At 43.4% G+C, this 26,702-nt stretch overlaps 1 protein-coding gene across 9 annotated transcripts in view; it reads right to left on the bottom strand.

Moving 5' to 3' along the window:
• Window positions 1-26,702, bottom strand: part of GULP1 (GULP PTB domain containing engulfment adaptor 1) — a 1,880,853-nt gene that overhangs the window by 193,267 nt on the left and 1,660,884 nt on the right. For all 9 annotated transcript variants that reach the window (XM_085648825.1, XM_085648833.1, XM_085648826.1 and 6 more), the window contains one exon: window positions 17,768-17,860. In XM_085648825.1, coding sequence (XP_085504951.1) covers window positions 17,768-17,860 — 93 coding nt within the window. The remainder of the gene's footprint in view (window positions 1-17,767; window positions 17,861-26,702) is intronic.

Here is a 26,702-nt window from a genome sequence, read left to right on the forward strand (position 1 = left end):
GATCTCACTGATCTACAAAAAACTGATCAACGACCGCTCAGACTTGTTGACTGCCCTGCGTGAGGCTTGGGTAGCCGATGGGCTGGAGCTGGATGACGAGGACTGGATCTCCGCGGTGACCTCCCCGAAAGAGGTGGCCATACCGGCTCGCCTTCATTTCGTCCAGCTCAAGATACTCCACAGGGTCTACATGACGGGGCCAAAGCTCCTGCGTATGGGCTATGCTGAGGACGGTTTGTGTAAGCGTGGGTGTGGTGCGCTGGGGACTTTTCTGCATATCTTGTGGGAGTGCCCGGAGGTGGAGGGGTTCTGGCGTGGTGTGCATGAGGTGCTGCGAGTGGTCACGCATGTGGCGCTGTTGCCCGAAGCGAGGAGATGCCTGTTGAATGTGTGGGAGCCTACCGATTACTCGGTGCCGCAGACGTGGTGGGTGACTCTGGGGTATATGGTTGCCAAGCGTGATATTGCCCAGCTGTGGGGATCCCAGAGGCCCCCGACTGTCTCGGCCTGGAAGGAACATATGGATTGGTGCATGTTTCGGGAAAAGGTGGTGTATGTGGCGAGAGGTAAGCCTGCGACATGGGTGAAGGTATGGGGCCCCTGGAACGCCTACCGCGGGGGAATCTGTGCTCCACCGTTATTGCCTGATCCGTCGCCGGCCCCGTCCCCTTAGCCAACTCATCCCCCCGGTACCTGGGCATTAGGTGTACCCAGCCCTAGTTCTGATCTCTCCCCCCTCTTGAGATTCCTATGGATGGCTAGGATCCCCCCTCTAGGGGAGCACGTGTTGCTATTTCCGATTGAGGATCGCCTTGTGGGTTTGTTTGTATTTGTTGTTCTTTAAGTTTAAAATGGAACCGTATAGTGGGGTCTGGATAGTGTGGCTCGCAACGATGTTACCTCCTGTGCATACTCGGCCGCAGCACCATGTGTTTTATAAATGTATATCGTATGCTCCTTTCATTGCTAGCGGCCGGCCGGAAGGTTGTAGGCCCATATTTGTATATTTTTGAGTCTTGTAATAAACGGTTTCAAAAAAAAAAAAAAGAGTGGAACCATTCATTGTGATTTAAAGATATTAGTAGTTTTTAGTAGGGACATGGTGGCCACAGAAACCCATTATCATGCATCTTGTTATAGGAACTATACAAGGGTTAAAGCAACGGTGGAAGATCATGCATATAGCATTCTAACCAAGGATCACTACAAAAATCTAAAAGATGGAGCATATGATGAACTATTGCAATACATTAGAACTGTGATTATTCCTAAGAAAGAGGATCTTGAAACCCTCATGACAAGCAGAGGAATACAGGAACAGAGGAATCAACCATGAAGCATTTAAAATAAAATTGGACTCCAAGTTGGTGACAGCCTCCACATATTAGCAGGAGCGGCCTCTGTTACTGTGAAGTGATGGGCAGGGGGAGGGGGAACACAAAAAAAGACACAAAAATAATAAATAAAACTGCACTTACCTGCTCTGATGGCCACCACCTTCCTCCCAATCCTGGCGTTCATGTCAGGAACCTGGTGCACACTGCGCAGGCTCCCAGCTCCCAATCCCAGTGCTGCTCACATGCTGGGAATGACATTACCAGCATGTGACCAGCACTGGGATTGGTCTGAGCACCTCGGTTCGGAGCTCAGACTTAGACTGGGAGCCTGTGTTGGCTTAGCCACCCAGCTGTACAACACAGCTAGGTGGAGAAAGGCTAAGTGCGCATAACAGTTTGGCCGGCCCTGGGGCCGGCCAAACCATCATGCGCATTTAGCCGTACCACTACTCCCCCTCCTCCCTGGTGCTGCAGCTGCAACATCACAGTTTGCTGTCCCTGCCCCTCCCTCGGCTTTACTAGCAGGACGCAAAATAAAATGATAATAAAAACGTTTTATTATCATTTTATTGGTCCTAGCCTCTGCTGGCTTTCAGCAGGGGGCAATGCTCCTCCGCCTTAATGGAGGAGCCGCCACTGCATATTCCTAGATAACCAGGGAAAATTATTTGCCCAATCTGACAGTGTTATGCTACAGGACGTTGTACAAGAAAACCAGGGTTTGAAAAGAGAATCATCAATTTAAATGGTTAAGGCACAAGCATAATATACATACCCACATGCTGAACACTTAACATCAGAACTTTACGCACGCGGTGACTGTAGGTCACAGTCTCAGTGACACAAGAAGAATCTGGTCACAGTATTACTTCTGACAACATAGTTTGCTGCCACCACCACTTCTTGTGGCATACCCAGCACAGGTACAGTCTTATTTGACCACTATGAGAGTATGCTTGGTGCCCCTCTCTAGTTCAGAGCACAGGTCCAAGAACTCACTATGTTTCTCAAACGAGAAAATCTGTGTTGTGTTGGTAACATTGTTTCTGCATACCTTATGCTACCACAGCCTTGTCACCACCCTCGCTACGACAACTTTAAAACAATTTACTTTAATAGCGTCTTGAGCTCCTCCATTGGGCACATTTTAGTTGCTGTTCTTGCTTTGTCACAGCCTCTTTTTGTGGTTTTGCCAAATAATTAAAAGTATTAAACAATAATTCGTTTCATTTAATCTTTTTCTTTAATATGCTCAATTTTGTCTTGAGAATTTCACTGTGGACAACAGCTTTCTTTTAATCGACAAATTATTCCTGTTGTTTACCCTGCATCTTCCAGGTCGTTGAATCTCGTGCTATAAAAGGACTTGAGGTTGAGCTTTCAGGGCATCACCCCTTTCTCTGCATTCCAGATGGTAGCTTGCTCTGAATAGTTTTGCCACCAGTCCTTTTTTCTGCACTCAACTGCTTCTCATCAGCTGCCGTAAGAACTAGATCTGTCCAGTTATTTTTTCCTCCTGGTTTTCCAGGTGTTTTACCTCTTCAGAGTTGGCATTCCAATCCTCGTTGTTTCTTTAACCTCTGAATCGCCTGTACCTTTTCTTAGAGTTCATGCTGGAAGATGTAAACAGCAGGTCATATCTATGACAGAAGTCCAATACGATCCTGTCACAGAGAGCTCTTAACAGCAAGCATCTTCTGTCATCTGGAAAGACAACTGGATTCTCAGAGCAAGGACTACATGTCTGGTGACACGGCTGTCTGTGATCCCAAGGTGATGGTGATGTATTCATGGTTGTTATTGGATATACTCGTCATTATACTGGCTTCAGGTAACAGGTCCAGGGGCTATATGGTGCAGGTGACAGGTTGGTGCCGGCAATTTTTCATGACTGTCACAAGGTGAAGCTTTTCATGGTTTTACAGATCAGGGAAGAGATGTGTTTCTTGATGTGTGTATGTGTTTGTGTGCAGCATGGCAAACTGAGCGTTACCACTGTCATCAGCTGTGGAAGCAGGCCGAAGCTGGCATCGTTCATGGTTAGGACTGACCAGTCACTGTGGAGTGAGAGATCGCCAATGAAGGCTGTTATGAACAGAAGAAGAATTGTACATCTGAATGTGTAGAAACAAGCAGAGAGATTCAGCTTTCCTATCGTCACCTAAAGTGTCCAAAAATGTACATCTTGCATAACTATCTCCTCTCTACTGATCTCTGTTCATTTAGAACAAAAGACCAGGTGAAAGAAAAGCCAGGTTTAATTTTCGTTGCTTAAACTGCAGCCATAATTATGCTTGGTGTCATGCCGTGGACCTTGGGCGCTGGCTCTGCTAGCAGGCATTGTGACGTCACTCAACTGTAATATGTTATTACAGTTGAGGGGCTACCTCATTCCTCTCTTTCAGGTCAAATGTCAAAAGTTGCCTGTAGTTAAGACATTTAGAGACGGACATTTAAGATATCGAACATGAGATTATGATGTGCATGAAAAATGAGTACAGCATGCTGTATGAACTAATACAACAACATAGGACAATAGAGACTGTAATTATGAGAGAAAACGATTACCATACAAATAGGGAATGGATTGAAGCACAAAACGTAGTGTTTATTTTAGATGTAAGAATAATATATCTTTCAACTCTTGTGATTGACAACACCAACAGATTAATTCGAAGTAGTTAAAGAACAGAGTACAAGGAAGCAAATTGGAAATACTTTATAAATCAGACAAGTTTGACATTTTATTTTCTGGTTTGGCGCACCTCTAGTCACTGCTGTTGGTAAGAACTTCTTTAGTTTGGCACCAGGAACCAGTACCTCTTTTGGTTCTCAACGATACTTACCACTTTTGCCTGCTTAAACTTACATGTAACTTTTGCTTCATTCCACCAACAGATGCAGCATTTGCTTGTCTGCTTCACAGTGATGCTGTAGATCTATTTTGGCTGGTTCTAGGATTTGTGGGGCCCTGGGCAGAAGGGGAATGTGCGAGGCCCCTCTAATTTGAATAGACTTGACCCATTCAGGGCTTTCTGCATCTCAACAGAAGCCCTCTGCTCCTGAAGCAGCAGCCCCTCCCTCTCAGCTACCTACAAGCACCTCTTAACAGCTCATCAAGGGCTGAAGGTGTGAGGGTTGCTTATCTTTATACTACCAGGGAGCTAAACAGCAGGGGGGTGGAGGTCTAATTGCCAGAGAAACCTGAGTTTGCAACTGGGAATGGGGTCCCCTCCCCTCGGGTTCCCCTTGCTACACCATAGCAGTGAGGGCAGGGAAGGGGCCTCCTAATGTGGCGCATTTGAAAGGTGGCACCTTTCATGCCGTGGTCTGACTGTCGCATTGGTGCGGGCCCCGCATTGGAGGGCTGACTACGGGTCCCTGGGCAACTGCTCACACTGCCCATGCCTAGCGCCGGCCCTGATTTTGTGGGTGGGTAAAACTCTGCTGTTACACATTTTATATGAGAGGCTGCTAAGGCTTTGACTTTTACGTGACACCGCTGCCTGCACCAACCTGTGACTGACGGGCCTCGAGCGGGGGCACCTTGCTGTCAAGGCAGCCAGCTGCAGTACCCTCCAGCACCATCGGAGACAGGGTCAGTTTAAGGAGGGGAGGGCAGCGATATCCAAACCCCGCAGCTGACAATTCGAGAGCAACACTCTCCAGCAGTCAGAAAGGAGGGTGAGGCGCGCTGGTACCCTGCTCCCACCTTCAGCCTAAAGCCAGGAGGAGTAGGCTTGTAAGATACGCTGTCAACAGCCCTGTGAGAGAATGACAGCCCATGGAGAAACGATCCCGGGACCAACGTGCTAGTAGCAAAAAAGGACAGCACACCAGTAGAAGAGGGTGCTGTGAATTATCCCAAACATAATAATTAAAACCAGCAAAGGGGCAAAATCAGTCCCTGCACACAGGGCTACCAAGAAGTACGAAGGGGTTACCGCCCCGAGAAACCACAACGAATAAAAAAAGAGTCTTTACCCCACCTGCAGCTCCCTACACATCCTCCCACGCAGCTGCCAGGCATTCCCATATTAGCCCATAAGCACTATGAGTGGCCTGAGAAATTTTGGGAAAGGCTGGTGAGGTTTGCTTCCCGCTCTGAGGAGCAGCGGTACTTCACCAACTCATTGGCTCAGATACAGGTGTGTGAGAGGGAGGCCTCAACAGGAGAGATTGTCTCGAGCTGAAGACAGCAGAACCCCATTACTGAAGGTTTGGAAAAGTGGCAAAAGGCAGGAGGGCAGCCAAATGCAAGAAAACAGAAGCAGGGAGCACGCTGCACTTTCTTCCTTCCCTGAAGTACACCATTATTTGCCTATACCATGGAGAAAGGGAGAGGGCGAGCTCTGCAATGCTCACCCATACTGCCCCACACAATACAGACTGGAGCTGGGTGCAAAGAGAAGCTCAATGGATGAGAAATCATCCCCACTCACAACATATTCGGCTCATCCCACTCACAACATATTCGGCTCAAAGAAAAAGAAAAGAAAGACTTGTGAGCAGCAACAACGAAAATAACTGTGGTCCAAACAGCCCAGTGCCACCAACCAGTAACCAGAAGGTTATATATGCAAGGATTGCGCCACTTTTCCCAATATCCCACAAAAATAGAGGAGTGGGTGGCACCAGGACACTGCCTGTAAGAGGAACTGCAATGGGAGCCAGGTCATTACTGTTACAGCCTCAGAAGTGGGCAGTTGAAGACTCAGTTTGCAGATCCCCTGAGACACCGCATTGGTTGTTCAATCCTGCCAGGTCCAAAAGACCACAGGCAGGAGGAGGCCCAAGGAAAGCGAGGCCGGACCAGAAGGTGGATGGAAGCACCAGACACCGCGCCTGGGGTCTAGACACCAAGACCACATAGGTCTACAATATAACAGCCCAATGGGGCCCACCCACACAAGCCAAGCAACACAAGGTAAAGCAACACAAGGTGAAGCAAGGACGTCCTGGCAGCACCAATAGTAAGCCCCAAGCAAGTACGAACCAAGTCTCTGCCCCAAGCTTCCCAGGACAACCATCCAGAGTCCAGCTGCTTAGCAACCCAGAGCATTCAGGTCAAAAGATGCAAATTATTCAACAAGGAACAGGCATAAATGCCCAGCCGCCATCACTCCAAGTTGTTGGCTGCCATAGAAAGAATGCCTGCAACCATCAAGGCAAGTCGTCGCCACCTATCGTACAGGTTCATCCAACTGGCAATACCATCATGCCAGTCACTGCTAATTGCATCATCACCACACCACCATCTGTGGAGCGTATCACAACCAGAGTGGAATTCCAACACCATTGTTACTCCAAAGACCAAGACGCGCCAATTACACTCTAACGAATCAGTCAATCAGCGACTACCTGCTCACCCTGCTTGCATCCTGATAGCGGTAGTGGAAGCACGTCTTACCCATGACCATTCTACCCACTGTGGTTACTCGAGTGAATAGTCTTGGCGGTCTTGCAGTGGCCCAGACGAGGCACACATGCTGCCCTAGTGCAGACCATGCAGAGTCCTATAGCAACCCATCAAAGCGGCCTCCAAAAACGAGAAATGCGCTAGACATTGCTCTACCAATGGATTGCAGGAGTTAGTGGGGCCTCAGAGAGGAGACTTCAGCAGGTTGCAGCATGACAAGACAGTCTTCAGTGAGTCAAGCAACACCATCGCAGGCAAGCTTTGTGATGGACTCCAACCACTCTCCTGGTGCACTCATTTATCCTGTTGACACTGACCACAAATCATTCTGAGCATCAGCAGAGTGAACCAACTCTGTATTATGGACATGGCCCCCGCTGGTATGCCTCTTGAATGTCTTGGACTTCTTTTAACAAGTGTTCATGTCCTGTTTCATACCGTTTAAATTATGAATGTGTGTAGAGATGTCCAGTTGCAGCCAGTATCGCCAGTCCATGCATCTACTGCTTTCCTGCTGATTGACTTTAGAGACCTATAGCACCTCTTAGATTTGTTGATAACCGATTTGAAACTGCTCTTTACTGTAAAAATCATTTAAAAATGGAAGGAATCTTTCCTTGTTGAACTGCTCACTACTTTTAAAATGATTTCTGTTTCTTTGTTGAATTGCTCTGTATTTTGAAACGATTTAAAGAAAAAAAAAACAGGAGGAATCTTTCAGGTTTAAACTGTTTTGGCACTTGCACTTTTGAAACCGCTCTTACAAAACCAGGTAGTCTCTCATGCTACTAGTACGTGGGAGGGGAAGTTGCTAACTTTCGGTTTGCCAGAGACTCTTTTCCGGGTTGGGACGGTCCGGAGGTGCCATTTTTGGTTTGTGCGCAATCCAGTCGTCCGGCCCACATGCTCCTAAACAGAACCGCGGTGCGGAATCGGTGAGGCTTCGGCACCTCTTGACAATTGATAATAGATTTGTTGCTAACCTATTTTAAATTGCTCTTCACTGTAAAACAATTTATTTAAAACAGAGGGAATGTTTCCTTGTTGAACTGCTTGGTAATTTTAAAATGATTTCTGTTTCTTTTTTTTCTTCAGCGTTTTATATAGCGCGAACTTGACCTGAAAGTATCAGGACGCTTTACATGAGCACCAGTTGCATTACATACAGACACATTCATTTTTGTTGTGCAGAGGGAGATTACGTGATTTGCCCATAATCACAGAATGTTGAGCGTCCCTGCCGAGACTCGAACCCGGTTCCCCAGCTTCAAAGTTAACCGCTCTAGATGTAAGGCCACATCCTCTCCCATGAGTTTGTTGAACTGCTCTGTATTTTAAAACCATTTTTTCATACCTCCTTGTGGCCTAAGAAGCAAACTTTTGGCCTTGGCACATGAAGGGCATTTGGGTCAAACTCTCACTCAACGTCGTCTTAAAGATCATTTCTGGTGGCCTTGTATGGATTCTCAGGTTGTGGATTGGGTGGAAAACTGTCCAACATGTAGAGAGGGGGAAAAGAGACTCAAGATTTGTCCTGGTACTTCGCAGGGGCATCTACCTAATCCAGGTTCACCGTGGCACACTATTTGTTTAGATTTTATTGGTCCTATGGGTGAGTTACATGAGAGAGATAGATTTGCCATAGTGGTGGTTGATGTCTACTCAAAATGGTTAGTTGTGGAATTTACCAACAATATTACTACTGACACCACTATCAGATTTTTGGGAGATTTGTTCAAGGATGAGGGTCTTCCTTCTATAATCATTACTGATAATGCTACCCAACTCATCTCTTCTGATATGCAATCCTTTCTAATGGGGTGTGGGATATCTCATCATCGCACATCCTTATACAATCCACAAGGCAATGGAATCTGTGAAAGGGCCAATAGGGTGGTAAAGGGCATCATACAGATGGCTTTTTCTGATGGTTCTATTGTAAGGAAAATGGTCAATGAAATGTTGTGGGCATATCGCACTACACCCCTAATTGATGGTCAGCTGTCTCCTTTTCAAATCATGAGGGGGCGAGTACCTGGTTCTAAATTGATTTCTGCTTGGATGAAGAGGGTGGTTTCTGGTGAAAAGAATCTTTTTGAACTGCTGCCTACTTCTCCTGTGCGTCCTTTTTGTGTGGGGGATTTGGTCAAGGTAAAAAGGGGCAGGATAATCAAAGGGTTGTCGAAATTCCAGGGACCTTTTACAGTTAAGAAGGTTTTGGATCATTGTGTCATTCTTAACAATGGGGAATGTTGGAATTTCAGGCGGGTAGCTTTGTATAGAAGAGGTGTTTCTCTGGAAGGTCTTGGAGAATCTCCTTCTTCTGAAGAAGGAAGCAGTGGGTATCTTTTGGCTTCTCTGCCTTTAGAGTCTCACTCTGCTGTTGCTGCACCTCAGGTGGTTGGGGGTGCTGGGGATTCGTCTACATCTAATCCTATTCCCTTACCCATGCCTTTGGTCTCTAATCGCACCCCACGTTTTAGAAGGGCTCCAGCTTACTTGCAAGATTTTGTACGTTGATGTGTTTTTTGTTTTGTTTTTGTTCTATTTTGTTTGTTTTCTTTAGAAAGGAAGAAGATGTGTAGTACATGCTCAATGTTCTCTATGCTCATGGAATGTTTATTCTCCTATGTTCTTTATTGTCTTGTGAGTTCTAGGTTCTCTTCCAAGACAGTTGCTGTTGGCTTCTGTCGTGGAGAGTCCGTTCTTGTGTTTGCTCTGACTTAATAAACTACTCTACAAGGAGATACCTGCTTACTCCTGTCCATTTACAACATTTAACAGGGGGAATCTTTCAGGGTTTAACTGCTTTGGCACGTGCACTTTGCACTTTTGAAAACACTCTTAAAACAGGGACATCTCTCATGCTGCTTGGACGTGGGAGGGGGAGTTGCTAACTTCTGGCTTGCCTGAGACTCTCTTGCAGGTTGGGATGTTCCTAGAGGCACCATTTTTGATTACTACGCACTCTAGTCTTGCGGCCCACACACTGCTAAAAAGAGCCACGGCGCGGACTCAGTGAGGCTTCGGCACCTCATGACAATTGATAATAGATTTGTTGCTAACCGATTTTAAACTGCTATTTACTGTAAAAACCATTTGTTTAAAACGGAGGAAATCTTTCCTTGTTGAACTACTCCGTCCTTTTAAAACAATTTATGTTTCTTTGTTGAACTGCTCTATATTTTAAAATGATTCATTTTTTACAACGGGGAATCTTTCAGGATTAAACTGCTTTGGTACTTTGCACTTTTGAAAACGCTCTTACAAAACTGGAGAATGTCTCATGCTACTAGGATATGGGGGGGATTGCTAACTTTTGGCTTGCTCAAGACTCCGGTACCATTTTTGGTTTGTGCGCACTCTAGTTGTCCAGCCCACATGCTGCTAAATGAAGAAGCAGATGTGCGCAGCAGGCAAGCCGCTGGTGCACCAAAGGCAAACCCGTCTGCACCTGACAGCATCCCGTAAGGGTCCAGCGCCAACCTCTGTTGTGTTGGATTTCCCTCAGAGGGTCCTCTATCTTCTACGATAGTGAAGCTTTGCACAGCCTAGCTCCTAAACTGACGTATTCTCCCCATGGGTCTCCCTCTAAGATATCAAAAGGCTTCACATGCTCTGACTGAGCATGGACTCCCAACAAACAAGTCAACAACCAAGGTGCCTTTATCTCCCGTTCTTCCAATGAGCCATTAGCACAGTTCCCAGCAGCTCTATTAAATGCATGGTCACTACAGAAACACAAATTACAGGTCTTTGATTTTTTAAATGATGGGAAGCTGGACGCCCTGTTCCTCACTGAAAAATGGCTCTTGGAGTCGGGCAACCCGACCTTAGCCAAAGCAATCCCTCTTGGTTTTAAAATCCTTAGGAAAGATTGTAAAACAGGCTGAGGCGGTGGGATGGCATTAGTCTACACAATGAAGTATGAATGTGTAACCTTCCAGCTTGAGGGTTTTGTAGAGGTGGAAGGAATAGGCTTCTGCCTGACCCTAACCCCTCAACAGTTACTGGCATGCACCCTTTTCATGCTGGCCCATGATGGAAATCTGTAGGGAGCGCCCTGGCCCCGTGGGCCCTTAGGTATGCTCACTTTATATTCCTAGAGGACTTTAACATCCATTTGGACAATCCTTCTGATCCGGAGGCCTCTGCACCTTTAGATACCATGTTCTCTCTTACACTTAAACAACAAGTCGTCAGCTCAACCCAACAAACTGGCCACACACTTGACCAGGTATTTTCCAACAGGAGCTTGGATGTCTCGGAGCCGACCCCCTGGTGTGGTCTGATCACCACCTCAACCCATTCATGTGGTCGCGAGCATCCAAAGGGCCTACCCTCAGGAAAAATACCCAGGTCTTTTCTCGGACTTTCCACAAAGTCCAGGAAAGCGACCTAAATCAAGCATTGATAGCGAATACCCCTATCCTGTCTGGCTCTCTTGAAGAGGATGCTGCGTGTCTGAATAGTTGGATTCAAGAGACCCCATAAGTTAGCCCCTATCTCGGCACGCAACTCTCCCAGGACTAAACCAACAGCACCCTGATTTAATGAGGACCTTAGAATTAACAAAAAACATTGTAAACACCTTGAAAGTGAATGGAGGTGTAACTTCAATCTGGAAGTTGAATTGACCTTTAGGGTAGCACTAAAGGACTATCACGCAAAGATGCATCTTGCCAAAAATGCCTTCTTCAGAAAGAAGATCAATGAAGGTGGGAACAAATCGAAGGAGATCTTCAAAATAGTGAAATCTTTTCTTAGCCTGGATGTAATTTCCAGAGATTGCCAACCAACGGCAGAATGGTGCGAGGTGTTGGTTCTGTTCTTTCATGACAAAATCATGACCACTCAGGCAGATCTTCTTAAAAACGTGCAATCTGATCCAATCAGGACGGTTCCAATTGAAGCTCCTACCCTTATTACAGGAAGCGCCACTTTGACCGGTACTTGCCCTATATCCCTTGAGGTGTCCTTGTCAGCTATTAAGAGCCTAAAGTGAGGTTCTCCCACTGACCCGTGCTCTACTGATGTGATGACTAAGTAGCTCAGATCATAAATCCTACTGTAAATAGAATTTTAAACACCTCGCTATCATCTTGCAAGGTTCCAGCACATTGGAAAAGGGCAAACGTGCTACCTCTGCTTAAAAAATCCACAGCAGATACGCAACAACCGACAAGCTATTGACCTATTTCCCTTCTACTGCTTTTTCCAAAATATTGCAAAAATCGATTCATGGACAACTGTCGCAATTCCTGGAGGACAATAAGCTGTTACATTCTAGACAATCAGGCTTCAGATCACACTTCAGCATGGAAAACGTGCTCATGGAAGTGGTGGAATATGTGAGAGGCACCCTGGACGGGGGGGGCAAAGCCATCCTGACCATGCTGGATCTAACTGCGGCCTTTGATACCATTACTCATCAAAGGCTGCTCGATCGTCTGCAGGCAATAGGGATTAGGAACACTGCCCTGAATTGGCTTCCCTCTTTCCTGGACAATAGAAGCCAAGAAATCGCCCAAAGGGCTCACACTGACAGTGGGTGTTCTTCAGGGCTGAGCGGTGAGCCCGACCCTATTCAATGTATATTTTACACCATTGGCAGCACTGGCAGAGTAGCTGGGCGCAAAATTAATATCTTATGCAGATGACACCCAGCTTCTCTTCTCCTGTGGAAAAGGAGAGGAGCTAGATGGGGAGGCTATTTCAAACTGTTTCAGTGGTTGGCTATGAACCAACTAAAATGCAACCCTGACAAGACCGAGATCATGATCTTCGGTGCATCTTCACCTAAACTATGGAGAGCCTGCTGCCGAAGGAGGCCCCGCTTCCAGGCCCCCAATAGAACTCTGTAAGGAACCTAGGCGTTACATTTGAAAATGCCCTCTCCTCCCAACCACAGATTCAGGCTCTGACAGGCTCCTGCTACGGAACGCATCGGATGCTGAAAACATATCTGTAAATTTTATCAGAGTCTGCTAGGAAAACAATCATCCAAGCATTAAAAATCTTGAGATTGGACTACATTAATGCCCTTCATCTCGGACTCCCAGAGTTCCTTCTGTATAGACTTCTGGTGGTTCAGAACTCGGCTGCTCGGTTAACTAGAACAAACTCCATTGGGTGCTGCACTTAACAAGGGACCTTCCGGTCTTGAAAAAGAAACTGAAAACTTGGCTTTTCACACAATCTGTATAAATTTCATCTGTAGGTGCCGCCTCTAACTTCAGTGCCAGGACACCCTTGGGAGTAGCTGTGCACTGTATAAATCCTCATAACATAACCTATAGACTCAGTGATGTCTAATTTATGTTGTTTTGGTCACACAAGTAGAACTTGTTCTTTCTTTTTGGATATCGGGAGGAATGTAGTGTATTGCTAGACATGTCACTAGGCAGTCCCTCCCTAGGGGCTGCACTAACACCCACTCACACCCATTCATATCAGGAATCCCCGGTCTGTTGACGCTGTCAGTAAAAGAGTCCAGGTGCACAAGTTCAAAGTTAGTTATGCATGACCACCTCTAGTGTCCGTGTCATTATTCCTCTAGCATGTGGGCCCATGGGCCACAACATAACAAAGCCGTTTTTGTGTTTCTCCTCCAATTACCCACAGGCCTCGGCTATGAGACTGGCCTAACATCCATTCTTTTTCCTTAAAGAGCCCAAACCCCAGGCTCCATTTCTTTCATGCCTATATCTTCTTGATCCCAAGATGGTTGGTAGAAAGGCAGCCAGGTTGAGTATTTATGCTCCATCTTCTCTGTGCATCCCCATCCTATTCAATGCTCTTGAGGAGCAGTGAGAATAATCCCACTTAAACATTTTCTAATTGGATGAGGGTAGGTCGTTCAGTTTAAAAAAATGCTTTGTTAACTCTGTCTTGCAGAGTTAACTTTTCCACTTTTCTGACATCACACGGTTCCAACTCCTACACTAATGGACAGAGAGGGGGTGGTCACGGATGATTGGTTTATCTTGAAGGATCTTAAAGCTGGTATGGCACTCCATGGTGCACAGTCTGTGCATTGACGCTGCATGGGTTCTTTCTGTCTATGTCTTCAGCTTGTTGTCTCAAATATTTACTTATATCCGACAAGCTCAATACATTCACATTTTCAGAAAATGTAAAGACAAAAGGCACCAATACAGCACTTAAGTAGTGTATCATTCTGAAACAGTTAAGTCGTTTCTATTTGCACAGAACAATGCTAGAAGATATTCCGTTTCACGGATCTCAAGTGGAATAAAAGCTTCAGTAGAGCTCGCACCCCTCAATAAGTATATAAACTTATAGGAAAAAAAGAAAAAATAATTTCTGACTGTAAGAGCCAAGATATTTGTTCAACTTAGAGAAGAATTATCTGCATTTGAATCACAGTTCACTGGGGTAATTCACAATGCCATTATATAAACGCAGTTAAACATTCATATTTCTGTCTAGAATTTCATTCTACATTATTCAATTAAAAGTAAAATAGCTTTCCAAAATGTAAACATGCCATCAATTATGTTTAAGGCAAGCCTTTGGCATGTAAGATGGGATCATTAATCTTAAACCCATAACCAAAGACATGCTGTTCCTCTGTTACTTCCTGGCCCCATACCTTTCTAAAAGCAGAACAGTCTTGCTTTCCCAAGCCTTCATCTGATTGCCTTCAAAGTACAGGTGTTATGGCCCATGTGGAAAGATATTTGACACTTTCCAGAACATCAGCGCACCGAACCTATTTTTAGACAAACTAAAGGAGTTGTATTGTACTTGATTTCTACAAAACATGCAACTCCGGCTCCAAGTCTGTGCCGTGGGTGCGAGGATTGTTTGAGGCTTAGAATAGGATGTTAAATCAGCGATAAATAACATCACTTATATCAAGATAGATATCACAATTACAACCAATTAGTTTCCATATTTCCACACAAAGGCTTTTGGAAAAATTAACAATCTACGCTTTTGTCATGTTTGTCAATTGAGTTTACTTTGTTTGTAAAAAAAAAAAAAAGAAAGGGAAGAAATGAAAGAGAGGCACTTGATTCTGAATGTTACATTGACAAAAATGTACAACACTTCATTGAGGTTAACATAAGTGTCTTGGGAGTAAGGTAACAGGCTACATGCAGAATATAACAATGTACTTGAACTAATTTCTTTCTGCAAAGTATGTGCTTTGTGGCATGAACAAGATACATTTATGAATGACCGGAGTGGCTAGCAAGGATTGGCTAAAACAATTTCAAAGGATTGATATTATCTCTTTGTAAAGAAACTCCCAGCTTGATAGATTGTCAAGAGTGTACATACAGCTACAGAATATTTAAAATAGAAAGTGCAGCTCTACATTAGCTTATGATTGTGCAAATAATCAGGGGAAACGTAAACATAACATGACAAATGTTATTTCCATGGTGTCAAAAGGCATATTGTGTTACCCAGGAATAGTGTATATGCGGTAGTGGCTATAGTCCCTACAGCATTGAGTTCAAATGATCACGAGTTGAGCACAGCAAAACTACACTGATTTGGCAATTTTTAATCCACCCCTCCATCTAGCTGTTGCGAAACGATCAGAAAAGATTGGAAGATCTGAAATAAGACCCATCTTTGAGAACCTATTAGGATAATGAGGTGGGTAGGATCTAGTGCAGTAAAGATGAAAGGCGGAAGAGGTTGTTAACAATTTGGTGGAGTGGAAACACTGTTGTAAGTATTGGTGATACAGCCCTGCAGCATTGTTTCCCCACTCTATTAGAGTTGGGGGAAGTGCAGGATCACATAAGCAGTGATTTTGTTTGCTCCACCTGGTTAGGCCCTTGACATGAAACTAGTTTGCCACTGGGCTGGCATGTCATAGTCATGGTGGGTAAAATGCCACTTACTTTCCCTACTTGAGTCCATAATGTGATGCATAGAGATACCTGGCATGGACAAAACCATAATGGTCCTGAGGCACAGGGAGAAAACTCACCGGGTATCAGGGCCATTGTTTCTTTGTTTTCTCAAAGCAAACTTCCACTTTGGGAGTTTGTTTTCAGAAAAACAAAAAGACCACTTGGTGGGCTTAGCAGAAATGGTAGCTGCTCAGCAATGTTTAATACCTTGTGATGGCAGCACTGAATGAATAGCAATAGCCGCTTGTCTGTTGCGGATCTCTAAACTTGGTGTGTGGTCCTTCACCAGGGGAGTGTAGGCAATAGCCTGATATTACCTGGTTTGGCAAAGCTCTAAATGGGATGGTGATTGTGATTGTAGTAATGAGAGTATGAAGATGAGGAACAAAATTAATTAAGTGACCAAACCGTATGAGGTGACTGCGGACTTAGACTTATTTCACTGCATTTTGACTAGGCAAATGAGATGCAGGTTGTTCACTTCACAAAATTAGTTTCTGTGTTTGTTATAAAACTGAAACAGGCACAGAGCACCAAGAAGTGATTTTGACATCCTTTCACTATCAACCCAAAACTTAAATTTTCATTTCCCTATGAAAACGTCTACTTCCTCTTACCTCTTTCACACAATTGCTTTATTTCGACCAACCTATTTCTACACAAATTAGGTTGGCAGCCTCCCTAAGTCTAGTCACCATTGTGCTACTGTCACCAACATTAGACATGAAAACAGTCTTGCAATATGGCTACACTATCTCATCACAATCACAATGGTGAGCAGTCAGCTATTAGCCCTGAGCTACCAACAGTATAATAGAACTCATTATAGCACCAGGCACAGCAATGGTGCATAGGAAGTGTTCTGCGGAGGCAATCGTTTCTGAATTGCCTTCTGAACATGAGGGAAGGCCATGGGATAGTGAGTGATGGAATGGGATGGCCCTTTAAGCAAACTGTGTATTAATTTTGCAGAGTTATACTTAACTATTCCGCCTGAAAAATTCTCACATTCACTTTACATTCCAGTTTCTCCAATCAGGTACAAATGCTGAAGCAGGGCACAGTATTCTAGTTACAGAAGAACAGTGTGCCTCTAAGGACCTGATTCAAAATGAATTTATTGTCACTGTGCCATACTCCAGGAATACCTGAAGAAAATCACACTCACAGAAATCAAGCCAAAGTCCATAAAGACTAATCTTTATATTTTGAGGGAGATTTAAAAAGTGACAATTTCTATCTTTGTTTTGTCAAACCATGTATTTCTCCTTTTTCTCTGCCATGCTTCAAACACATGGATTTAAGTCAAAATATACAGCCGGGTTTGTATGAGAAAAGTAGTATCTCAAACCCTTTGTTCAATTTAGTGATATATTCCTTGAACTCTTTGTGTTCTATGACTTTCTTTTTTCTTCAATTGCTACATCAGCAACTATAGTGTTTGTGTGTATTGCACAGATCCCTCTTGTCCTGTTAGACAAAAAAAGTAAGCAAACAAATGTGTGCCTTTTAAGAAACAGATACGTGGTCAGGTAATAATGTAAGCCATATCCTTTTTTGAAAGATTCTTAATGATTTGTGGCACGTAGGTCAAAGTGATGGAAGAGATAAGCACCTATGAACCTCATTGTTTCTAATGCCCTGATTACAAGTGACTCAGAAATGTTTTACCTCTGTTTGACCGAATTTTGAGATGTGCTGAGTTTACCAAAGCCAGTGATTACTGGCACATCTTGGGGGAGTGAGCTCCAGGATGTGTATATTATTCCATATTGCTAGGGGAAACCTAGTTTTATTTATTGCAGCTGATAAATTCCGAACTCTGTGATTGTTGGGTGTGATAAATACTGAATGGGCCTATATGGTACTTGTAATCTTATGTTTATAATGTAACAATAATACAGGCACACCACCCTTTGTATCTAAACATTGTTAAACATTGTTAAAATTGCATGTTAATTTAACCCTTATAGTCCACGGAGCTTACTTACCAAAATTAATATATTTTTAAATCGTCGTTGTTAAAGAAAAGATGAGGTATCTTGATACTGGTGATGCGGAATGGAAATGGCAGTGAACGTAAAAAATGCAGCTGTTTTTATGAATGTACTTACTGGTGAGGAAGCTATGTCACTTATTCTTAATTGGTTCTCCAAATCTTGTACTTTACATTTCAGTTCAGTATTTTCAGTTTCTAGTTCTTGTATCTGTAAAACAAACAATAACTGAACTAATGCAACTACCCACATAACTAGTATTTGCATATATAAACAAGTGTTTTACTTTACAGATGGCTGGTGGGTAGAACTGACATCAAGATCAAACCCGAAATGCCTCAATGAGGAATCATGGTTCCAATGAGAACAAGAAATTTTCCGGACATAATCTAACCTCAAGAACCGATGAAGAGAGTGATAATGGTAATAGTCTCTCTCCAGTTTATGTTCTTTCTTCCATTACAGTCACTTGTTAATTACAACCACTTGTACATTATTTAAGAAGAATGTCCTCAACATGTACTTGTTTCATGTTAACTTTAAGATATGCAATCTTGATCCCTTCTGTTAGAAATCCAGACGAGCATTCAGGATTTGGAAATGCAGAACATTTATAGTAGCTACAGAAGCTCAGGGACACATTTCAGCACACAGCCTTGTTCATTATCAGATTACATATTTATTGGTCGTGTACCACACCCGGCACAATGCATCACCCCCGTGAGAGCGGGGCAGCCAAAGTGGATCTTTTGTGGATAAAATTTAAGATATCCCCATATTTTAAATGTTTTATATAAATACTGAAATATTTAGAGCCTCTAACAAACAAATGCAGAAATAATTGTGCTGATGCATGGCTACTAAGAGTAGGTGCTGTGAAGACCATTATATATCTCCTTCAACGGCTAAACGCAAAGCAAACAAGAAGGGTGATGGAAAGTCATCTTTTGCTATCAACACATATTTACTTAGATTTTATTATGCTCTCTCTATAGGTACTTTCAAAGCATTATAGTCACAAGATTTCAAAGACAATCCCCAGCATGTTTTGTGTGTCTAGGACACTCACTTGACATAAAAGAATGAAATGATAGTAGTTATAACTGCAAAAACTAATTTTGCCACCTGTAGGTTATTCTTAAGAAGCCTAACTTGAAATGTCCGAATTGTGAAACGTAAAGAAAAGCAATACAAAATGAGAACATGAGATGCAGGTGGATGCATGGTCATGGAAAGCAAATCTTCTTATAATTATGATTGACAATTTCACTGTTTCATGATGCCACTCCGGAACTATACGAAATATTTCAGATGAGTTCAGAATCACTCACATATTTGAGTGATTTGAAGTTCACTCCAATGTACCAAAAGGTGGAGGCACGAAGGCCCTCAGAGGGGCGCAGAAGTTCAATTGAAATTTGTACAAGCAGGGGAAGTAGGAAAAAGTTAAACTGTGTTTGCAATTTTTATGAGTGTACTTCTAAGGAGTTTTGTGAATTCCAAGAGTGTCTAAACATAAGTTAATCTTTTAGTGATAGACAAATACATTTTCATAAGAATGTAGTCTATATTTTAACTTTTTATGTAATATTAATGTCGAATAATATTTTACACTGACCTAAAAAGAAGAGAAGCTAACATTAACGTGAAAAGAGAAAAAATATGACTACAACTTTCTGTGAATACCTTATCACACAATCAAGTTAAACAATGAAGTAGCTTAAAATAATTTTGGGCATCAACGCCTTCATAGCACTATAATAAGAAATTAATACAATTATCTGGTCAGAAATGGAATCGCTCATATGAAACACTTGTATACTTTTTTTTGTGCATAAAAAAATTACACCGATATGTATAAATAAATACAGCTTGACTGAGAACACACTTGTTGCAAATAGCAGTTACCCTCATTGTCTGTAAATACAAATACACAAGCTAAATTAAAGAATGGCAATGGAGGTGACACAAAACAAGGATTTCATTTACTAAAAACAGACAGATTGCCTAATATTATGAAGATGCTCTTTCTGATCGCCTTTAGTGTACAAGAGCATCAACTATACTTAGTTCATCAGGACTGTTGAATGTTGATTAATGATCCTGTGCCCCAACAACCTTGTGTGCCTGGTGGGCAATCCTGAGGCAATGTCATATCCGCCAATATATTTAGGCCTTCAAACTATATAATCACCCATATCTTGTGGAAGGATCCACTGCACAATACCTTACAGTGAAGAGACGACCAAGGGTCTGTTAGACAAGCACACTTCCCCCATAGAAGGCGGAAAGAAACAAGTGACCGCAGCCCAGGTAACATGTAGTAGATAGATTTGCCCCACCTACATGTAACAAACCTGTTCTGTGCACGTTGAAGATTGGCTGATCATTTTCATTCATACAGCTCAAAGTTCAAAGTATGCATGAATATGTTCAGTCCTGTTGTATCAAGTATGTGATCCTGGTCATTTCTAACCAATTAATCATCACAACCAGGAAATACTGGGCCAGTCAACAAATGCCGGCAACAGCCCATCTAGGGCAAACAACAGCCCCTCTACATCAAACAAATCACCAAAGAGGATAATGGTATTCCCAGTGTCGAAACCGCAGTGCTTGCACAAATGAACTGCCACGTTATCAGTGCCTCCATGGTGACCTGCCATAGTCTAAGCCACTGCAAACCGCTGACTGTTGATTCACTAAAATGAGCACCAATTGAAAATAAGCATCTCACTCTAGCATGTCTCACAAAGACCATTTGACAGCAGACATGCAAATGAAACCTTCAAAATCAGTAGACTTCTAGAAAGCCTATTTGTATAAATGTTCGTGGTTTAGAACAAACCAGCTGCCTCACCCGTAGCCTTTTAACAAACCAACGTGATGCACAGCCAAGGTTTTAAAAATGGGGTGTCTGGTTGGCAGAGTTATAAACTCTGTCTAAGCAGGAACCATCAGTCTAGTTATGGCAAGATAGATACACGCGAAAGGCTAATGTGTGCTCACCTTCTGGTAGCTTGGCACAGAGCAGTTCAGCTTATCTAAAAAGGCAATGTGTAAAGTATTTTTGCAACATATACACACAATGTAACACAATGAAAATGCCACAATAATACTCCACACAGGGTTAGAAAAATAGACAATAATTGTATGATTAAAACAAGACCAAACAAACAAAATTCCAATAAGTAGAATCGGAGTTATGAATTTTTAAACATACATTAGAATATAGTGCCTAGAGTCATAAAGCGCCACCAGGGGACATCTGGTCTCACTAGACCGGGGTAAATCAAACGTTCAGGCGGACAATGAAGGGGGGCAGGCTGGCTACAGGGCTAATACAGGTCTCACAGAAAAAGTAGCTTGGATGGAGGAATGATCGACGTCGAAGACCTGATGCAAGGAGCAGAGGAGGCGAAGCGTCATTATCAATCCCATAGATGGACGTGACGCACGAGTTCCAATCCGAATAGTCAGCAAGACTTCATACACTAACCACTTGGCGATGAAGGTGATGCGTCATCATCGAGCTGCGCAGTCCGCCGGCATCGAGCAGCGTAGCCTTTCAAAGCGATGTCATCGACTGACATCTGCGTCGAAAGGAGATGCGTTGGTTTGAATCAGTGCCAACTCATTGATGCATAGATACTGCTGGATCAGCACAAAAAAGTCACTTCCAGGGGGCCACGACTGGGTTGGCACTACTTGGCATGGCAAAACTAACAAATGCAGAGTCCAAGTGCTGTTGTAGGGTTGCAGGAAGTCTTTAATGGTCAAGAAACTTCAAAACTGGAGGCAAGCCAGCAAGCCCTTGGAGTCACTCTGGCTTCAAGTGAGATGGGTCCAGTCCTTTTCTCAGTAGGGCAGAGGGTAGTCAGCTGATGGAAACAGGCAGCACTTCAGAGCAGAAAATCAGTTCTCCCAGACAAGGAGTCCAGTAGAGTGGTAGTCATTGTAGCAGGACGGCAGTCTTTCTTCCTGGCAGAGTTCTTCGCAGGTCTAGTAGTGTCTGTCTTGGTAGGATCAGAAACTCAATACTTATACCCAGTTGTGACTTTGATTTGTGTGTGACTTCAAAGAAGTGTCTTTGAAGTGCACAGAAGCACTCTCCTTTCAGCCCTGACTGCAGGTTATTAGTAGGACGTAAACAGCCCTTTGTGTGGGGACAGGACACTACCTGTTCAGGTGCAAGTGTAAGCTCCTCCCTCCCTTGCCAGGAAGGGCATTAGAAAGCAGATGAGTGCTCAGAAACGCCTAACCTTCCTGTGTTTGTGAATGTCTAGAGGGAATGCACAAAGTGAAGCTGTCACACATCCCAGATGTGTATTGGAGTCAGGCTGCAGGTGCACAGAACAGTGAGAGCAGAGGATTGTTCACTTTCTAAAAGTGGCATTTCTAAAATAGTAATGTTAAATCTAACTTTACCAGTAAAGAGGATTTATCATTACCATTCCAAAGATATAAAACATGACAAAGGTACCATTCTAATCAGGGATTACAACTTAGAGGTGTATTAAGGAATTCCCAATGTTGACCCATGGGAGAAGTGGGCCTCACGGTAGAAAAACACGAATGTGGGTGTTTGTAAATAAGAGGACATGCAAAACTTAAGAGTGCATGTCCGATCTTTAACTTACATAGCACACCTCCCTATGGGCTAGTTAGGGGTGACTTATGAGTAATAAAAAGGGAGTTTAGGGCTTGGCAAAGGGTTTAAAATGCCAAGTCGGAATGGGTGTAAAACTGCACTCACAGGCTCTGCAGTGGTAGACCTGACACATTTATAAAGGGCTACTTGAATGGGTGGCACAATCAGTGCTGCAGGCCCACAATTAGCATTTAATTTACATCTCTGTGTGTATGGTATACCACTTTAAAAGGGGCTTACAAGTTGATTCAATATGTCAAACAGGTGTAAATCAAGTATACCATGTTTAGGGGACAGAGCACAAGCACTGGTCAGCAGTGGAAAAGTGCTCAGAGTCTTAAGGCCAACAAAAACAGGGTCAGAAAAGGGTAAAAAGTTTGGGGTGACCCTTTAGAGAGGGCCGTTTTCCAACACGAGGGCACTGCAAGACTCTGATATGCATAACTTACAGTTTGAAGTTAAACCTTCAGCAATGGCCTCTCATCCGCATGTATTAAAGGTATGCACTGAGCTCAAGTGCGCCTAGAATTCATTCTTTCCTAGCAATTACAAAGTCTAGCCATGATAGGGTAGGAAATTATTGGCATCGATTACAAGTAAAATATAGGCAAATAGTGTAAAATGGAACAATGCATAACTCAGAGCCCACAGGTCACATGCCAAAATGTAATCTCTCAACGTAATACTGTATATTCTCCACATACAGGGCGTATCTAAGTACATGATACACAGCACCGGAACATGACCACCATAAACCAATAGACAGGAGGAGTGAGTAGGAGTGATGGCACCCACCCTGAACATATTTACCAAAGCCAAATAAAAGGTGACATAATGTGTGACAGGAAAGTATCGCGCATGACCCCATGCATTTGCTTGCCTTTAAAAGGTACACAGAAGTAACACATCTTTCTATATAGTTACCAACAGTTGTAAAATGTATCACAGCAAAACAAATCCTCCTGCAGAGCAGCATGACATAGCTGCACAGTGAGCCACTAAAGAAAGCAATGCAATGCATCTGTCATATCAATCTTCCACACAGCACAATGTGAATGAAGAAAGTAAAAACCCACATTTTAAAACAAAACTGTGTAACAGGTCATGGCAGCTTGCATCACAGAATCCAGCATTCCTTAGACCTCATATATGTACTGACACACATAAATGGGTTATTTCACAAGATCTACCTGGAGCAACTTGCTTTCCCAGTGCCACATATTACCCTTCTCTGCTGGCCGCATGTAAGACAATGACGGAATACCACTAAATCCAGGCCTCAATACCCTGCAGCGATGATGGCTCAATGGTTAGAGCAGCAGACCCTGATGCAGAAGTCTAGCCTGGGACCAGGGTTCAATTCCCTGCCTTGGTGGGTCTTGGGCTCAAAAATTCCACGGACCTGATAATTCTCGCCTCGGTGCCATTCCATTCATGGAGTCCCACTCTGCAACTCTGGGCAATAGCTTGCTTTATCTCCACAATGGCCCCCACAACGCTAAGGATGCCTGGCCTCCACCTTGGGGGTGCCCAGGAGTGGACACCTCACAGGGAAAGCCAGGATGGGTTCCACAGCGGTATTCGTACAAGCGCCTTGAGACCCTTGCGGGTGAGTAGTGCGCTATACAAGAATCAATTTACATGGCTATTTTATTCTGCTGCTGCAGAACATAAGACCACCAGCAACACAGTACAGCAGAGACGAAGAGCTCCTAACAAAACATGCAGGCATTTCTTGTATGTCTATAGCATCAAAAAGAGATATCCAGGTGGTTATGGGGTCACCAGTTAAGGAGGATGAAGTCCTGACAATCCCATTGACTGCTATGAACATACTTCAAAGGTGGAGGAGGAGGGCTGAAACACAAATAATGCAGACGTACCGAAGATCCAGGTCAAATTAAGGCTTTGAGTGCTGTTTGAGAGCACTTCACATACACTTGCCACCTTGGAACTGACAACACCTTGAGGGACATTCAGGAGGTCTTATAAGACCCTGCTCCTCTGTAGATCATCCACTACTTTCTGATTAACATCTTTGCAAGGTCCTTATCCTGAGTGCCATATGGGAAATCTCAGGTGATATAGGGGAATCACTAGGATCAAGTGGGGCCAAGATCACCAGCCTTGCAGAGCAAGTTACGGTCTCAGCCTGGCAAAACAACAAGATTACCATTCAGACAAAGGCAAAACATTAAAACGTTACAGGGGTACTGATAATCTAGAGGTGATGTGACCAACCCATTGCACTGTGGGTATCAGGCATTGTGTAGCACAACAGTGACATCATCATCTCAGGACGGGCGGGCGAGAGTAGAAGAACAAGCTGCACGACTCTGCAGTGTGTAGCACAAATTATCTCCTGACTCCTAGAAAGGAACAGAGACTGATTTCACGGTTATATGGTGAATGCTTATTTTTTATGTACTCCTATTACTGTTATCCTGTACCAATGGGTATAAATGGCAGCATTTACCATAATATTTCTACATGGTGACACATGATGGTGATATGTCACTATTCCAATACGACTTACAATTAAAGAAGTTCTGAATTAGTTCTTGTTTCCCACACAGCCATACTGTGAGTCTTTGTCAGTGTTGTGTTTTTTGTGTTTTGTCCTCCTGTGATTGCACATTGCTGTCTGGGTATTCATTGAGTGGCATTTCACTTTGCACAACTAGGCTGGATAACATGCAGTGCAATACAATCAAGCCACAGGCAATAATGTGTGATAAACATGTCTATCCTATCCAGGTCTAGGCAGCAAAAGCTGTATTCTATTAGGTTAAAACACAGTTCAATGATATATATCCTACCATGCTGTGGAGTTCCTTCGTTTTGGGTGTTTGGATTAACGAGGGAATCACAACCTTGGTCTCAAGGCATAATCATCAAACTACTTGCAGTTTGTGCCTATATAAACTACTTTCAAGGTTATTATTGATGGTACAGTTTCTGACTGCATGTGACATGTGTACCTCGCTCTGTCACTTACGTGGCTACTACCTTGGTGTAGCAGTATTTTGCATCATAGTTTTCTGTGCATTTATTGTGCGTCTTCGGTTTTTATACATGTGTACCATGACGGGGGCAAATGTGGCACCTTTGCTATTAAGGGCAATCGGATTGTGTAGGAAGTATGGTGTGGCATAACGATTGTCTTGATCTCTTGCTGATTCTAGCCTAGTTTGGAGAGCCTGAGGTGCTGTGCTGTAATGGAGAGAATACATGGATGTATTGAAGATTGAGTACTTTGTGAACTCCTGCTACTAGTAAATGCACTACATCAAGTTCTTTAGCATGAGCTGGTAGTGTTTGCAACCTACCTGTACCTGCAGCATGATGGTCTAAAAAACACGCATATAATACACATAGTGTTCTCTGTGATACCCTGCTACGTCTGCATGTGTATGTGGCACAAAGGAGGGTGCAATTGTTTCCAGTAGCATCACTGATAATATGATTGCTTAGCCCTTTACTCATTTTTTAACCCATCCTCAGATTTCCCAAGCAGTGTCAGCACCATTTTGTAGATTACTCCCTTCAATCTTCACTTCCCAATCCTGTACATTTCCAGTAGCTGTAGTCTTTCTCTGCACATTACAACCGGCACCTTTTGGCGTGGGGTACTTTTAGATGTTATTTTGTTTAATTAAACAGCGTGTAGGGATTGCAACCAGTTAAAGCTATTATTTTTTTTTTTTAAGTTTTATATAACGCGAACCAGACCCTTGCGGATATCAGAGTGCTTTACAGGGTCAGTGTCTTAGTTACATAATACAAGGTAAATAACATAAAGTTCAATGCAAGTCAATGATAGTATAAACATCGTCTCGTAGATACATAGGTATAGGGTACATAACAAAATGTTCCCTGTATATCAAGCATTATGTAGGTACAATATCTAGGATATCTGGCTGGACAGTGGACATTATAAAGTTCCATGTCGAAGATACGTTGGGTCACACAATAACAGTAGTCCATGCTCAGGTGAATTTAGCCATGAGAAGCGATTTCACTTCTTTTTTGAAAGATGCAGTAGAGGGATTAAGTCTAGTTTCTGGGGGTAGAGCATTCCAAATTCTGGGCCCCATCCCTGAAAAGGTTCAGTTATATGTTTTCTTCTTGTTGAATCTTTGCGGTTTCAGTAGGAGGTTTTTAGCACTTCTTGACGATCTGACCCCAGATGAGGGCGCCAGTTTCTGTGCCAGATAGCTGGGGGCCAGATGTAGGTAATCCACAAATACTGAATTCTTAGTACCGAATTTTACAGATTCGGTATTAAGAAATCAGCATTTCTTATGTAGGTAATGAATCGGTAAAAAATACCGATTCCTTAATTTTCCTTATTACCGAATCGGTAATACCGATTCGGTAATAAGGAATACCTACCCATTC

Source organism: Triturus cristatus, chromosome 3_2 (assembly GCF_964204655.1).
Source record: "Triturus cristatus chromosome 3_2, aTriCri1.1, whole genome shotgun sequence".
NCBI lineage: Eukaryota > Metazoa > Chordata > Amphibia > Caudata > Salamandridae > Triturus > Triturus cristatus.